General features: G+C 43.2%; 1 protein-coding gene across 3 annotated transcripts in view; it reads left to right on the plus strand.

The window, feature by feature from the left end:
* Window positions 1-15020, plus strand: part of PLEKHA8 (pleckstrin homology domain containing A8) — a 70780-nt gene extending 55760 nt beyond the window's left edge. For 2 of the 3 annotated variants that reach the window (XM_006146221.3, XM_014586927.2), the window contains 2 exons: window positions 7771-7832; window positions 12640-15020. In XM_006146221.3, the coding sequence (XP_006146283.1) occupies window positions 7771-7832; window positions 12640-12837 (260 nt within the window). In that variant the 3' untranslated portion in view covers window positions 12838-15020. Of the gene's footprint in view, window positions 1-7770; window positions 7833-12639 lie in introns of those variants that run through there. The other variant, XM_027770934.1, reaches the window with a different exon arrangement.
* The last annotated feature ends 256 nt before the right edge of the window (window positions 15021-15276 follow it).

The raw sequence follows: 15276 nt of genomic DNA on the forward strand, positions 1-15276 counted from the left end.
GGCAGCCCCCCTGTTCTTTTTTTTTTTTTTTTTTTTTTAATTATCAGTTGTAAATATCTTCTGTCAGAGATGTTGGTTATGACATGCCTTTTCTCCTTATTTATGATGTCTTTTGCTATAAGGAAGTTTCATACTTTATATACTCAAACATGACCTTTTTTTATTTTTAAATGTTTTTGCCATAGGGCACTTGTGCTCACCAGAGCAAGAGAGACAGAGACAGTGAAAGGGAAAATGAGTAATCACCCCTAAATGGGAACGGCCACACCTCAATCCATTCTCCTCCTGGAATCTTGGGAATGCACATACATGCGCCTGGCATGATATTCAGGCCACTGGGTCTGGGACTTGAACCGAGGTCGGCCATGTGGGAATCCAGCAATGTGACCACTGCACCATCTGCTGGGCCCCCTTTATGTGTTTTTTTGTTTTGTTTTGACTTTTTATATCTTGTTTGAGAAATTCCTTTTTTCCTGAGGTCACAAAAAGATTCTCTGATATTTTCTTTTCAGAGTTTTATAGATTTGATTTTCATATTTATATGTTCGGTCTTCTTAGAATTTTGGAGTGATGTAAAATTGGGGCAACGTTCTATTATTCCCAGTCAGAACTGAGTAGCATTTATCGGATCACCCGTCTTTACCCTGCTTGTGGTTGACGTGTTCATGGATCCATTTCGACCCCTTGTCCTACCCCATTGTTCCATGGATCCAGCCCTGTGCTTATCAGGCATGAGTTCTGACCAGGCAGAGGTCCTACTGTTCTGGGTGAGCAGCTGGACTAACTCTGTAGCAGCCATAGGCCCTCGGGGCGGCACCCTTTCCTGGTGACTGTGTTTCTCCACCAGCCTCCTGCCAAACTTGACTGCCTCTTTTCAGACTTCCTAGGTCCTGGTTGGGTACGTTTACACAACTGAGGTGATGGTCATTTCTTGAGCCCAATGAAAGAGTCCATCTTCCTGGCTTTATTCATCTACTTCCCAGACCCCCTCTTAAGAACCTAGATTTGCATTTCTGCCCTGTCCTCTCTTCAGTGCAAAGTGACTTTGCCTATGATAGGCCTACAGTAGAAAATGCTCTTTCTTGTATGTACAGTTTCTGGACGAAATACTGCTTCCCAACAATGATGGAGAGGTCAGCCTCCCAGGTGTTATGAGGGTTTAGGCATACCATGGCAGGTTTCTGAGTTCTGAGGAAAGAAATGGGATCCATGCTGTTTTTCTTTTCTTTTTTTTTTGTGGAGAGGTTTTTTTTTGCTATAGGGCGCGTGCACTTGCCAGACAGTGAGACGGAAAGAGAGAAATCCCCCCCCAGGGGGAATGGCCACGCCGCAATCCCCTCCCCTCCATTCTCCTTTCCAGATCTTGGGCACGCACGCCCACGTCCCCAGCATGAGTTTAAGCAACCTGGTCTGGGATGCAAACTGCAGTCAACTACACAGGAGTCCAGCAGCATAGCCATTACGCTAACTGCTGGTCCCGTATCCATGCTGTTTCCATAGGATGCTGGTTCTTTTTTTTTTTTTTGAGAGGTTTTTGCTATAGGGCGCGTGCACTCGCCGGACCGACAGAGAGACAGAAAGTGAGAAATCCCCCCCAGGGGGGATGGCCACGCCACAATCCCTTCTCTTCCATTCTCTTCGGATCTTGGGCATGCACGCACACGTGCCCTACGTGAGTTTTAAACCACCGGGTCTGGGACGCGAACCACGATCGACTACGTGGGAGTCCAGCCACATAGCCATTACGCTAACTGCTCGTCCCGGGATGCTGGTTCTTTCAGGAAATGGCTGGAACGGGCACATTTTTCCTTTCCCTTATTTCCTAAAGAGTAAACATTAATTTTCTGTCAGAATGGTTTGATGTGACAAAAATGCCACAAGCTTTTATTGCTTTTAGCTTTGTGACCTTGGGTAACTCATGATCCTGCTCTGGGTCTTTGGTTTCTTCCCTTATAAAAGGAAGAGAATTGGGCAAGGCTTTTTCCTCCAGAATTTTAACTCAGTCTCTGAAGAACTGATACATCTTAAACTGGGAGAAAGGTATCATTTATGTCTTTCACAGGCCAAAAATACTCCCAGATTATAGAATATGCATTATGATAATGAATGAGTGTTACAGTGAAGATTAATGTATTTCATTATCTCATCTTCTCTAGGTAACCGAAATAGGTCAGGCTTAGACTTCATCTTATTTTAATGCAGCCTCATGTGGTAGGGATATTTGCAGCCCTAGAAGTCAGCTGAGGACTTTAGCAGATTATTATTATTTTTTTAATGAATTTTTTCATGTGTTGGTTTTAAATTTCAGCAATTGTCTTCCTGGACCCAAGTCAGAATCCAGCCCAAATCCTACAATTCCTTCTTTTTTTTTTTTTTTTGGAGAGGTTTTTGCTATAGGGCGCATGCGCTCGCCAGACAGAGAGAGACAGAGAGACAGAAAGCGAGAAATCACCCCCCAGGAGGGATGGCCATGCCGCAATCCCTTCTCCTCCATTCTCCTCTCAGGATCTTGGGCATGCACACACACACGCCCAGCGTGAGTTTTAAGCCACTGGGTCCGGGACGTGAATTGCGGTCGGCTACGTGGGAGTCCAGCGACATAGCCATTATGCTAACTGCTGGTTCCCTACAATTCCTTCTTTATCCATTAGACGATCTGGCCTACTCTTTTAAAAAATGCATTTATTTTTATTTCTTGAGAGAGAAAGAGACCCCTGACAAGGTCTACCACTGCACAGTCCTCTCCCAAACCTCCCAGTCAGCCAGAATCACGGTCACACCCCTGGGTACACCTGGCATGTTCAGGTCAACCCAGGATCCGAACCAAGGCCTTTCCATGCAGCTTGAGTATTGCACTGCGGCTGGGCTCCCTGGCTCACGTTTTGCCGGGTGGAACTCTGTTCGGGCAAGTTACAACATGGAACAGCGGTTTCTTCTGCTAGACCTCGGTGGGGGGTCAGATGGCGCTGCTGTCCTTAGGGCAGGCTGTCCATGCTATTTGGACTCCTAAGACTCTTGTCTTCATACCATCCTTCAGAAGGGGGCATGAAGAAGGGCTTCCATGCCTTTTTGAATGGTTGACTTGAATGACAAAGTGTAGGAAAGATATTGAGTCTCTGAGGTTTGACATAGCACTGAATTATAAAACCTTTTTGTTTGTTTCTTAGTTTTTTGCTATAGGGCATGCTCCCTTGCTGGAGAGAGGGGGGGCGGTGAGAGATCACCCCCCGGGGGGATGGCAATGCCGCAATCCCTTTGCCTCCATCCTCTTCTCAAGATTTTGGAAGAGAAAGAGAAAAACAGAGAGTGAGAAATCACCCCTCAGGGGGATGGTCATGCTGCAATCCTTTTTCCTCCATTCTCTTCTTAGGATTTTGGGCCTATGCACCTGGCATGATTTTCAAGCTACAGGGGCCAGGACTAGAACCTCAGTCAACTCTGTGGGAGTCCAGTGCCCTAGCCACCATACCATCTACTGGCCTTGAAAAAGATCAAATTTTAATCATGGTTCCCCCTTAGTCTGTCTCTAAGAGTCTAATTCATACTTGAATTTATTAGTCTTTACCACTTCCGCTTTAGCTTTGCTGTGTTTGGTGCTGGCCTTTCAACCTATTCTGATACTTTAGATAGCCAGGGAAATCTCTTGTTAATATATCTATGTATAGACTGTTATATTATTTTGCTATATCGGGGCCAGCAGGTGGGTCAAGGCACTGGACTCCCACATGGCCAACCGCAGTTCAAGTCCCAGACCTGGCAGCTTGCTTTCGAACTTTTCCTTTCTCTCTGGTCAAATTAAAAAGTAATAATAATAAGCTAAATTAAATTAAATAATTATTTAAAAAATATATTCCTATATATGTGTAGAGAGAGAGAGAACGTATTGTTTTGTATAAAACATAATTGATGGGCCAGCTCTGTTGCCTACAGCTGCTTGTCACATGGTCAGCTATACAGTTCAAATCCCAATCCTGGTGACTTCTAAAACACGTAAGGAAGCGTGTGCATTCATACCCAAAGTTCCTACAGGGTGGGAAAATGGAGGTGAAGGGATTGCGGGTGGCCATGCCCATAGACGTGTGCTTTCTTTCTTTCCTTTTTTTTTTTTTTTTGGAGAGGTTTATTACTATTATTTATTGATTTATTATTTTGGAGAGGTTTTTGCTATAGGGCTGTGTGCTCGCCAGACAGACAGAGAGACAGAAAGCAAAAAAGGCAAGAAATCACCCCCCCAGGGGGGATGGTCATGCTACAATACCTTCTCCTTCATTCTCCTCTCGGAATCTTGGGCATGCACACACACACACCCGGTGTGAGTTTAAGCCACTGGGTCCGAGACTCAAACTGCCATCGACTACATGGAAGTCCAGCAACATAACCATTAAACCAACTGCTGGTCCCCAGGTGTGCTTTCTGCCTCACTTATGCTGTCTCTCTGGTGAGTGTACATCCCCTCTGACAAATCGTTTAAAAAATTAAAAATAAAAATAAGTTATAGTTGCAGACTAGCCTTGATTAACATTATGCCCATGGAGCTGGATCTCACATGGCTGACTGTAGTTCAAGTCCCAGTCCCGGCAGCCTGAAAAACACACTGGGCACGTGTGCATGCATGGCCCACGTCCTGACAGGATTGAAAAATAGAGGAGAAGGGATTGTGTGTCATGACCATACCCCACTGGAAAGGTGCTTTCTGTCTGTCTTTCTCTCTAGCAAGTGCACACATCCTCTAGCAATTAAAAACCACATATGGGGGACCAGCAATTAGTGTAATGGCTATGTCGCTGGACTCCCATGTAGTCAACTGCGGTTCAAGTCCCGGGCCCGGTGGCTTAAACTCACACCAGGTGCTTGTGTATGCGTGCCCAAGATCCCAAGAGGAGAAAGGAGAAGAAGGGATTGTGGTGTGGCCATCCCCCCTGGGGAGTGATTTCTCGCTTTCTGTCTCTATGTCTCTCTTTGTCTTTCTGGCGAGCGCACGTGCCCTATAGCAAAAACCTCTCCAAAAAAAGAGAAAGAAAAAAGAAAACACATATGGGAGCCCACAGGTGGTATGATGGTTAAGGTTCTGAACTCCCACATGGCCAACCACAGCCTGAGTCCTGAATATGGCGGCTTGCTTTCTCAATTTCTCTCTCTCTCTCTCTCCCCCTCTCCCTCTTCCTTTCCCTCTCTCACATGTGGTGAACACATGTTCCATGTAGTAAATTAAAAAAATAATAATAAATAATATTAAATAAATAATTCTTAATAGTATATGATTATATTTTATGCGAATTCAAAATATGTAAAATGTAGATAGTAGGGCATACTAAAACTATTTAAAAAGCTTCACCTAAATTTTAAGATAAAAGTTAAGTAAAGTTACATAATTTCAAAGCTGGGGTGGGGCTTGAGTAAGTTGCTAACTTTGTTTAAGTTGCAGCCACATGGCAGTGCCTGTCAGCCAGTAAAATGTGAATCCAGTCATCTGGCGGCTTAATGACTGGGAACGGTTCTGAAAAATGGATCATGGGTGATTTCATCATTGTGTGAGCATCATAAAGTGTTTCACACGAACCAAGGTGGTATAGCCTCCTATCCACCTGGGCCATATGGCGTATTAAAGAGCACCATCTATCCCGTGTGGACTGAGGCATCATTGTGTAGTGTATAACTACACCTGACATCCTTTGCCATGACCTGAGAACCACGTTGCTTTTTACTGCATAGGAACTTGTACTTGTGATTTTAGTATCTGTTCTTGTTATTTTTAAAATCTGCTTTTGTTATAGCTGGGGATATTTTTAAAGTCTATTTAATGTCACCTAGCATTCATTAAATCAGCAGTCCCCGGAACCAGCAGTTGGCATAATGACTGTGTTGCTGGACTCCCATGTAGTCGACCGTGGTTGGAGTCCCGGACCCAGTGGCTTAAACTCATGCTGGGCACGTGTGCATGTGTACCCAAGATCCCGAGAGGAGAAGCAAGCAAAGGGATTGCAGCGTGGCCATCCTCCTAGGGGGGTGATTTCTTGCTTTCTCTCTCTGTCTTTTTGGCGAGCACCTGTGCCTGATAGCAAATACCTCTCAAAAAAAAAGGGGGGGGGGCCGGGGGGAATTAAGCAGTCCCTAACCTTCCTGGCACCAGGGACCAGTCTTGTAGAAAACAATCCTGCATGGTGGGGGAAGGCAGGGAGTAAGGAGGTGTTGATCCTGGGATGACCAAGTGTACCATATCCATCATGCACCCCATTTCCATCACTACCACACTGCAATGTACAATACACAGTGAAACGATCACATAGCAGTAGGGTTTGCGCTACCACGAGAAGCCAATAGACGGTGGAGCACAGGTGGCAATGCGAACAGTGGATAGTGGCTGCAAACACACACTCGTTGCCCACCCACTGCTGGGCAGCTTGAGTTGGGGTGGGGGCACAACAGGCCACAGCCTCCAACAGGCCACAGACCAGCACTGGTCTGCCGTCCGGGGGTTGGAGACCCCCGCATTAAATAATCTGCTATTTCTGCTGCTGCTGAGGCTAGCATATGAATATAAATTAAGTTTGGGTTCAAATTTAGATATAGTGGGCCAGCCAGTGACGTGCTGGTTAAGGTGGCTAGATCCCACATACCCAATGTTGAGGTTGGAGTCCTAGACCCTAAGGCTTGAAAGCCATACCACACACATATGCATACATGCCCAAAATTCCTAAGGGAGGGAGGGAGAAATGGAAAGGATTATGGCATGACCATTCCCCATGGGGAGTGCTTTCTCACTTGGTCTCTCTGTCTCTCTCCAGCAAGAGCACTCACCTGTTGGCAAATTTAAAAACAGAAAAGAATTCAGACATGGTAAAACATGATGAAAAGATGAAACAGCCCCCATGACATACTGGGCTGTTAATTTAGGAATCATCAAACTATTAGAGATGGTGCTTAAAAAATAAATGGAACATTGAAATATAAACACTACATGGTGATGCAGGTCTGTGCCTTCTGAGAATGCATTCGTCTCTGTGCAGGAAATCTGTTTGAATTTTGCATATATTGAATTATTCAAAGTTTTCAGAATATATCCCTTGTGAAAAATGGAGTTATCTTGTTCTTGGGCTTTTTTTTTTTTTTTCTTTTTGTAATTAAAACGTATACGAATTTTGTTCAGAACACATTTGAGCAAAAATAATATGTTCTCTTTAAAGTATAAAATTCGAGTGACTTAGTAACAGACCTCACCAGTGGCATACAGTAACTACCTCAACAACTTCAGGCCACTGTAGTGTTTTCAAAGGTTTCTAGCCTTAGTGCTGTCTCTCCAGGGTATAGGGACATTTAGGACACACATTTGGCATCCCAGTTTAGAATGTTAGAATTGGAAAGAGCCTGAGAGATCATTTCACAAAGGGTGAAACAGCTGTTGAGAGAGGGCAGCTAACACATCTGAAAGAACTACAGTATTTTAAAAAGAGGATGTTGCTAATTGTGTTTAGTCTCAATTTTTTGATATCCTTTTCTCCTTCATTATTTTTTTTTATACTTTTCCCATCATGATGATAAGTTCAAATGTATTGACCCAAGGTAAGAGTAGAAGTACCTATTTTTTTAAAAAGAGAATCCACGTGGACTTTTTTCATACCTAAAACTTGTGTGGTACCAATTTTGTAATTAGATTTTTCCATCAGTTCCTAATAGCAAGACTGTGCTACTGCTTACATTCAGAGTATGCTGTAGAGATAACATATCGCATTCTGATGCAAGTGTTCTCATGGAGCTTTTCTTCTGTTCAAGATAACGCATACGGTAAAACACTGCGGCAGCACCACGGCTGGGTGGTTCGAGGGGTTTTTGCGGTAAGTACAAGCCTGCCTCATGTTCTGATGGCCAGAGGCGAGGTGTTCTGTTTGTTTTAGGTGTGTGGTGTTCCTGTTTGCTTTGCTTTTGAGGATGAGGACAAAATGGGATTTCATTTACATTTATGGGCTTCTGGTGTGTGACTCTGTCGGCAATAAAATAGTGCCCAGAATAGCAAAGACTTCAAGAAACAAATGAAGAGTACACTTTACCTTTTCCAGCTCCAGCAACTTTGTGGGGGCTTGCCTCACAAGTGTTCCATTTCCTAATGAAGTAGTAAAAGGCTTGACTGTCAACCACAGGTAGACCGGAAGCAGCAGTCCCACATGGAGCTTACCATTGAGGGAAATTGATGTTTCAGGTGATGAATGTAAATGAACAGCTCCCTCTAGTGTCCCTTGTGTTCATTTCTGTTAATTCTCAGATTTTAGTTAAATTTTTTTTAAAGAATTATTTTTTTCAACTTTTTAAATTTTATTTTGACCAGAGAGGGAGAAGACGGGGGAGAGAGAGAAAAAGAAAGAAAGTGAGAAAGCAAGCCGCCGGGTCTGGGACTTGAAGCACAGTTGGTCATGTGGATGTCCAACACCCTTAACCACCTGCCAGCCCCTTTGGTTGATTTTTTTTCATAACTGGATTGAGTGAACCAGTGGCTATAGCTAGAAATCTCTGTTTTTATTGTGAAGATGTTTGTGTTCATGGCGTTTTGGCTCCTGTTACCCACTACCCCCTCTTCCTCAGCATGTTGAACTAGAAAGAATACACTGACATCACTTGGCCTGCTTTGTAAAAAAAGCAGTAGACGGCCCCTTTATGTTAGCAGTTCCACTTCATGATTCTTTCCATCCAGGGAAAGATGAGTCTTGGTCAAGTGTAGCCATGCAAAGGCCAAGTCTCATGTCCTCATTCAGTAGGAATTGCCATAGGATGGGTGCCCTTTGGAAGGCTAGCGAGGATGGAATTGCCTTACAGAGTATCCTTTACTAATTTAAAGTATACATCATTTGCCTGCTGTAAGAACTGTGTAGGTCACGATTTATTAGGAGGTGGTAAAGAAAATGGGAAAACCGTGTAGAGTGAGGAATAAAACATTAGTGAAAATGAGATACTTTTTAGAGGCGTGGAGATGACTAGCTCCACACCCCACCATTCTCTGTAACAGGTACCAGACCAACTGCAGCTCCAAACTGCCCACACTTGCCTGCAGTGATGTGAATATCACAGCAAGAGCTACCATGTAGCTGTTAGGTACCTGTTGTGTGCCAGGTACTGTCTTGTTCACCATCTTTGTTAATCCTCAGAATGAACTCCTACTCTACAAATTCAAAACGATCATCTAAGTCCCAGAGTCCCAAAGTGAGGCAATGCCAGAGCCCAGATCTCGACCAGATTTCCTTTCTCCAGAGCTAGTGCCCATTCCTCACAGCTCTCTGCAGTGGAGACAACGTAATCCAGAAGTCGCTGCTGGGTTCTGAGGCAGGGGGAGCTCCCGACGTTCCCTGGTCTCTGTAAATACTGTGATGGCAGGTGCCTGACACCTGAGTGCCCTCGGTGAGATGGCCCTGAGCAAAACACTGAATTGTCCCGACTATGAGACATTAATGTGGGCTTAGAAGGAGTTCGGTATGGAATGTAAAGTTTAATAACGATCATCCAAGACATGTTACCAACAAGAATGCAGCTATAGTAGAAAATTTATCATAAGCATATGTCTTTAAAAGGACTTTTGATTTACACCCTTTTCCCCAATTTATAGTAATTTAAACTCTTAAATGTGTTAGAAACCATGGAACAATCGAAAGAAAAATGAAACCATATCCATATTTTGAATTTTTAACGTTTTTGTCTTTTCAACTTTTATTTTTATATATTCTTATTTACATAGTCTTTTAAAGCATTGAACTATATAATTCTGTGTATTTAAATATATATGTCTACTTATATTTACACATCTACATACATATATTGGGTTGTTGGACAAGTCATGATGTTTTTTTCATCTAGTTTTTCCTTTTTTTTTTTTTTTTTTTTTTTTGGAGAGATCCTTGCTGTAAGGCATGTGCATTTGCTGGAGAGAGAGTGAGCCAGAGGAAAAGCAAGAACTCACACCCTAGGGGGATAGCCACTCCACAATCCCTTCTCCATTTTCCTACCGTGATCTTGGGCACTCATTTACATACCTCCGTCATGAGTTTCAAGCTGCCAGGTCCAGGACTCAAACTGTGGTTGTCCATGTGGGAGTCTAGTGCCTTAACCACTATACCACCTCTGGCCCCCTTATATTTTTCTATGCAAAAATGTGTCATGACTTTTCTGATGACCCAATAGTATATGTGTATAATTATATTTTGTATGTATATTAATTTTTTTCTACATTTAGCTTTAGTATAATTTTGTATTCTTTTCTTCACTTAATAGATTCTATCATGACCCTTTTTAAATGCCTTAAGTCTTTGAAAACACACTATTTTTAGTGACTATATACATTAGTATTTTTGCAGTATATGGGCGATGGGTGTATCATCATTTATTTGCTCAGTCTTCTGTGTTAGAAACTTAAGCTGCCTCTAAGTATGTTTTTAAAAATAAAACAGAATCTATTATCATCCATTTTTGACTAACACTCTTATTTCCTCACAGTAAGTTACTAGACAGAATTGCTTTGTCTGATAGCAGTAACCACAACCACACCTTACGGTTCTGAGCACTTGCCATTCAGTAGACGTTGTTTGTCATGCTTGCTGTACATAAAGCCATAAATCTCAAACTCGGAGATGGGTTCTCTTATTTTCCTTGCTTGTAGGCAAAGAAACCTGAGACACAAAGAGGTGAGGTGATATAGCCAAGGTTTCAGAGTAAGAACACTGTAAAGGCTTTAGATAGTCTTGGTAGTAATTTTTAAAGATGATCGTTTTTAAGAAAGTTGATCATGATTTTGTCAACACTGGGCAACAGCATGGTCAATAGCGGCACTAAGTCTGTAGCTAGATGGACTCTTTCAGCATCTCTCTTATCCTCCAAGCTCCTTGCTTTGGAAGATTTCTTGAGCTTTCCAACATGTGCTAACTGGCTGAGCCAGATTTATTTTAACTAATCTCAGTTGCTCAGGGAAACATCTTTTACATAAGGAACTTGACTCATTTACATGCCAAATAGTGAACTTCTGTGTTGTAAGTAAACCGATGCCCAGGCGAGGGTCTGGCTTCAGCTTGGTCACTGAGCAGCCATCATTGGACCTTTCTTGGTTTCCTCTTCAATCAGACTAGACAGCTGAGCTTTATCATTGATTGTCCTCCTCCTCCTCCTCCTCCTCCTTGTTTTTTAAAGTGTCAATTTGGCTGGATAGAATGATAGAATTGTAGGTTAATAATTGTTTTCCCTCTGAGTTCTGGAGACATTCCCCTCCAGCTTCCGATGTTACTGTTGTACAGTTTAATGTTATTCTTAGTCCATGGTATATAAACTGTTTCTCTTCCCCTTTGGGATGCTTTAGAATCTATTCTTCATATTCTAAAATTTAGTGACGCGCCCTTTAGTTTATCAGTCATTCTGCATACTTGATTATTTATTTAATTCTGGTGTCACTTTTTCTTAGGTTTGGGAGATTTTCGTACATTCTGTTTTGAGATAACTGCCTTCTCTTCATTCTCTGTTCTTTTGCTCTGTTGTACTCCTTCCGTTATGCCAGACAGTGGGTTAAACACTTCCTGTATACCTCATTAATCCTTAAAATAAGGAGATAATGTTCGTGTTCTTCTACCAGTAAGGAGACTGAGGTTCTAGGAGGTTAAGCATTTTGTGTCAATTCCTCAAGCTAACATGTGAAAGATCTGAGATTCTAGTCTGTGTCTGCTTCATCCAAGTCTGTGCTTTAACCACCGCAGGATAATGCCAGTCACACTGTTAATGCAAAACTGAGGAGAACTGATTCTCATAGACTCTCAAAGTATAAGGAAGTTCAAGAAAGCAACTACAGAACGGTAACTCAGGATTCTCCAAAAGACCTCTGCTGAGCAGAGCTAATTGAGGGGATATCAGAAAGCAGATTTTAGTAGCCTTAGAGAAGAGTTAGCCTGCGGGGGTCGGGGGTGGGGAAGAGGCCTTGGAAATCTCTCATGAGCGAGCGGTGAGTGTGGTTGGAAAGCACAGAGCAGATCTTTGGTTCAGATCCTGGTTCTGGTACCCATCAGCCATACTGCATTCATTGTGTAAAATAGGGATATAAACTGTGCAGGGCTCTTACAAAGACTTACCGAGATCAGATATGTTACAGCGTCAGTGCACATGAACAACCGCCATCGGCTCTCTCGCCTTTTAGAAAATATTCCAGAGTGTAAAGGAAATAATATCCATGTGGGCGGAAATAGGAGACCTCCAAAGAAATGTGTGTGAGACGAGATCCAAACAGAATGAGGCCACCCTGGGAGGCTGGCCACATGGAAACAAAGGCCACAAGGCGACATGCACGTGGGTAGATTCGGAGGACTCGCGAAGAATCATCCAAATTCCATGCAGATGAGAGGAGCTTTGTGCAAACTCTCCTACTATTCTCTGACATGGCTTTGTTCATCCTGAAAATCGCTCAAGTACACACTTCCTCTTGTGGCCTTAGAGTTATTCGATTTGTTACTTGGAACACAATTTTAGAAAGCCCATGAATTAGAAAGGTGTTCATATTTCTTCAGTGTTGCTCTCTGCATTTTGTGTGTGTACATAAGCGTGTAAGTGTGTGCACGTGCACATGTATAAGAGTAAGCGTCTGAAAGACAGATACGATACAGATTCTCACAGGTGATTCTTTTGCAGTTAGCTCTGAGGGCAGCTCCATCCTATGAAGATTTTGTGGCTGCGTTAACCATAAAGGAAGGCGACCACCAGAAAGAAGCTTTCAGTCTTGGGATGCAGAGAGACCTCAGCCTTTACCTCCCTGCCATGGAAAAGCAGCTGGCCATCCTGGACACGTTGTACGAGGTCCATGGGCTGGAGTCTGACGAGGTGGTATGATGGCTGCAGGACGGCGCCTCACAACTTCAGGGAATAAAGTTTGCAAAAGTTCTTTGTTGCCCTACTTAATTTCCAGCAACAGCTTCAGCCCTCTCCAGTCCCTTTACTTGAGGGGGATGGAGAGGAGGAGGCAAAACCCAGTGCTTTTATATATGATTTTTTTAAATGCATATATGTTTCGTGTTTTTAAAAATCAAGGTGCTATATATTTCAGTTCTACAGGCCTACTGGAAACCAAATCATTGCTACTATAGACTTGAACAGCAAGTTTTAAGAGCAGATTTGACAAATGAATATGTTGTTATTGTGTTTTGTATTGGGTTTAGTTTTTAATAGGCTGCTGAAACCCAAGCTGGAAAGAAACAGATTCTGTATCAAGGATTACGCATAGTCAGTGTTTTAGCCAACTTAGAATTAGACTCGCAGTGTGAGTTCCTTTGTTGACATGATCACAACACAGCGTTGGTACTCCCAAGATGTTTTCCAGTGGATCCTCTTCTCCATGGCTCGGTTGGTGAGAAGAGCCTATGTGGTGAAAATGTTGAGGTCATTGCATCACCATTTGATTATGGGAGATGAAGACATGGACAGAGTGGCTGTCCTCCTGGTAGCAGGAGAATGCAGCTACGGTGAGATGAGCAGTGTGGAGCACAGTATAGTGGGACAGGTCATTTGTGATGACACCTACCTAGTGCCCACCCTTTGCCATCATGTTTCCTGTGCATGATCACAATGGGACATCATAATGTAACCGTGATATTCAAAGGGATTTTTACCCCATTATTACTTCCAAGGTTTGGAAGTTGAGGGATCTGGTCCTGGTCACATGGTCTCTAAGTACAGGAGCCAGGATGATTTGCAGGTGTGATATGGACCGCCTCAGCATCAGTCACATGGATTGCATGTTCATAGGGCAGATTCCCAGGCCTTTCCTTGCCCTGAAGAACTGGAATCTGGAAGGTGGGACTAAGAATCCACATTTGAATGAACTTCTCAAGTGATTCTTAGGCACTTAGGCTGGAAGAACTGGTAGGTTAAATTGTAGGTTATCGAATTCCTAGTCTTGCAGGAACTTAATAATATGTCCTTTTTTTCAAAGGAAGAGGAAATCATTTAAATAGTTAAATGGAGAGTGAGAAATGGATCAAGTTTACTCAACAGTGTTCTTAGAGGAAACACTATTGGCACCTGGCAGCAGGCCCCAGTATTGTGTTCAGGGGCCACAACTTTGAATCTGCGCTCTGTTCAGTCTTGGTTTAATCACTAGGAGTACAGAGCAGGCTAAATGGAGCTGCATATCAGCTCAGAAGTTGGGACAGTGTCAGAGTTTAAAGATAGGACTTCAGTTATTTCCTCCAACCACATTGGGTTGGGTGTTCTCCTGCAGGGTGATGTCCATGCTGTGGACTCTAGACTCTCCATAGACCAAGCTGCCTGGTGTGTGTAGGTGAGAAGCTGTGGGAGCCTTCTCCATTAGAAGCTGTTTCCTTCTGGTAATAGAAAGGGAGGATCCGGCCTAAGGTAGCTCCTCCAGGTAGAAGGTGGGGTCCTCTGAAGAATAGGGAATTGAGTTGCTCTGGATGCCCTGCCTGCTCTGCATCCATACTTGTCAGAGAGGTTCCTGTAGAGAGGGATGTTAATTTTGTCTTTGGTCTGTCTTTAAACAAATGGGCATTTATTTAGCGCAAATTAGTGAAGCAGGTATTTTACCCATATAAGGACTTTTGGAAAATACTCAAACTTAGAAAAGAACAATGTATATTTATTTGAAGGTCAAGGAGTCAAGGGAGCCAAGTGACGTGGTTCATATTGTATTTTAGCATTTGCTGTTGGCGGCTACTGAAGTGTGTTACTTTACTCCCGTGAGTACTTCGTGTCGCTTTCCTTTTCTGGCCAGTATGAATATGATGGTGGAACTAGGGCATAATTTAGACGTCCCGCCCTTGACATAGCTGCATAAAAGGGAAAGGGAAAAAGCAGGCAGGCTTTGCTTGTACTTTGAGGACACTTTAGGCCTGGTGCCCTCAGGAGGGGATGCACCAGGAGGTGGTTAAGTGTTGTAAAGCATGACCTTTCTGAGCACCTGCTGGTGCTCCTCGTCACCTCTGATGAGCTTCTGTGGCCTCTGGGAAGATGGGGGCTCTCTGAAAATACCTCAGTTTGCCACAGAGACTGAGTACACACAAAAGGGAAGCAGCTCAGCATGGCCATTTCACGTTTTTGTCGGTACGGCCTAGGGGTACCTGACTCAGTTTTCTGGGGAGAGGGATTTACCATTACCAGGATAATTGGGAAGCCAGGCCAGACAGAGAACTTGAATAATTCAAATAAGCCACATTATCTAATCACCTTTTCCCCAGCCCTGTAGAAAAAGGGTATATCTTTTTTAAATAGCATTTACTTCACTGGAGCATATTAAGTTTGTCTAAAATGCGTAAA

This window comes from Tupaia chinensis, unplaced genomic scaffold (genome assembly GCF_000334495.1).
Source record: "Tupaia chinensis unplaced genomic scaffold, TupChi_1.0 Scaffold000170_1, whole genome shotgun sequence".
NCBI lineage: Eukaryota > Metazoa > Chordata > Mammalia > Scandentia > Tupaiidae > Tupaia > Tupaia belangeri.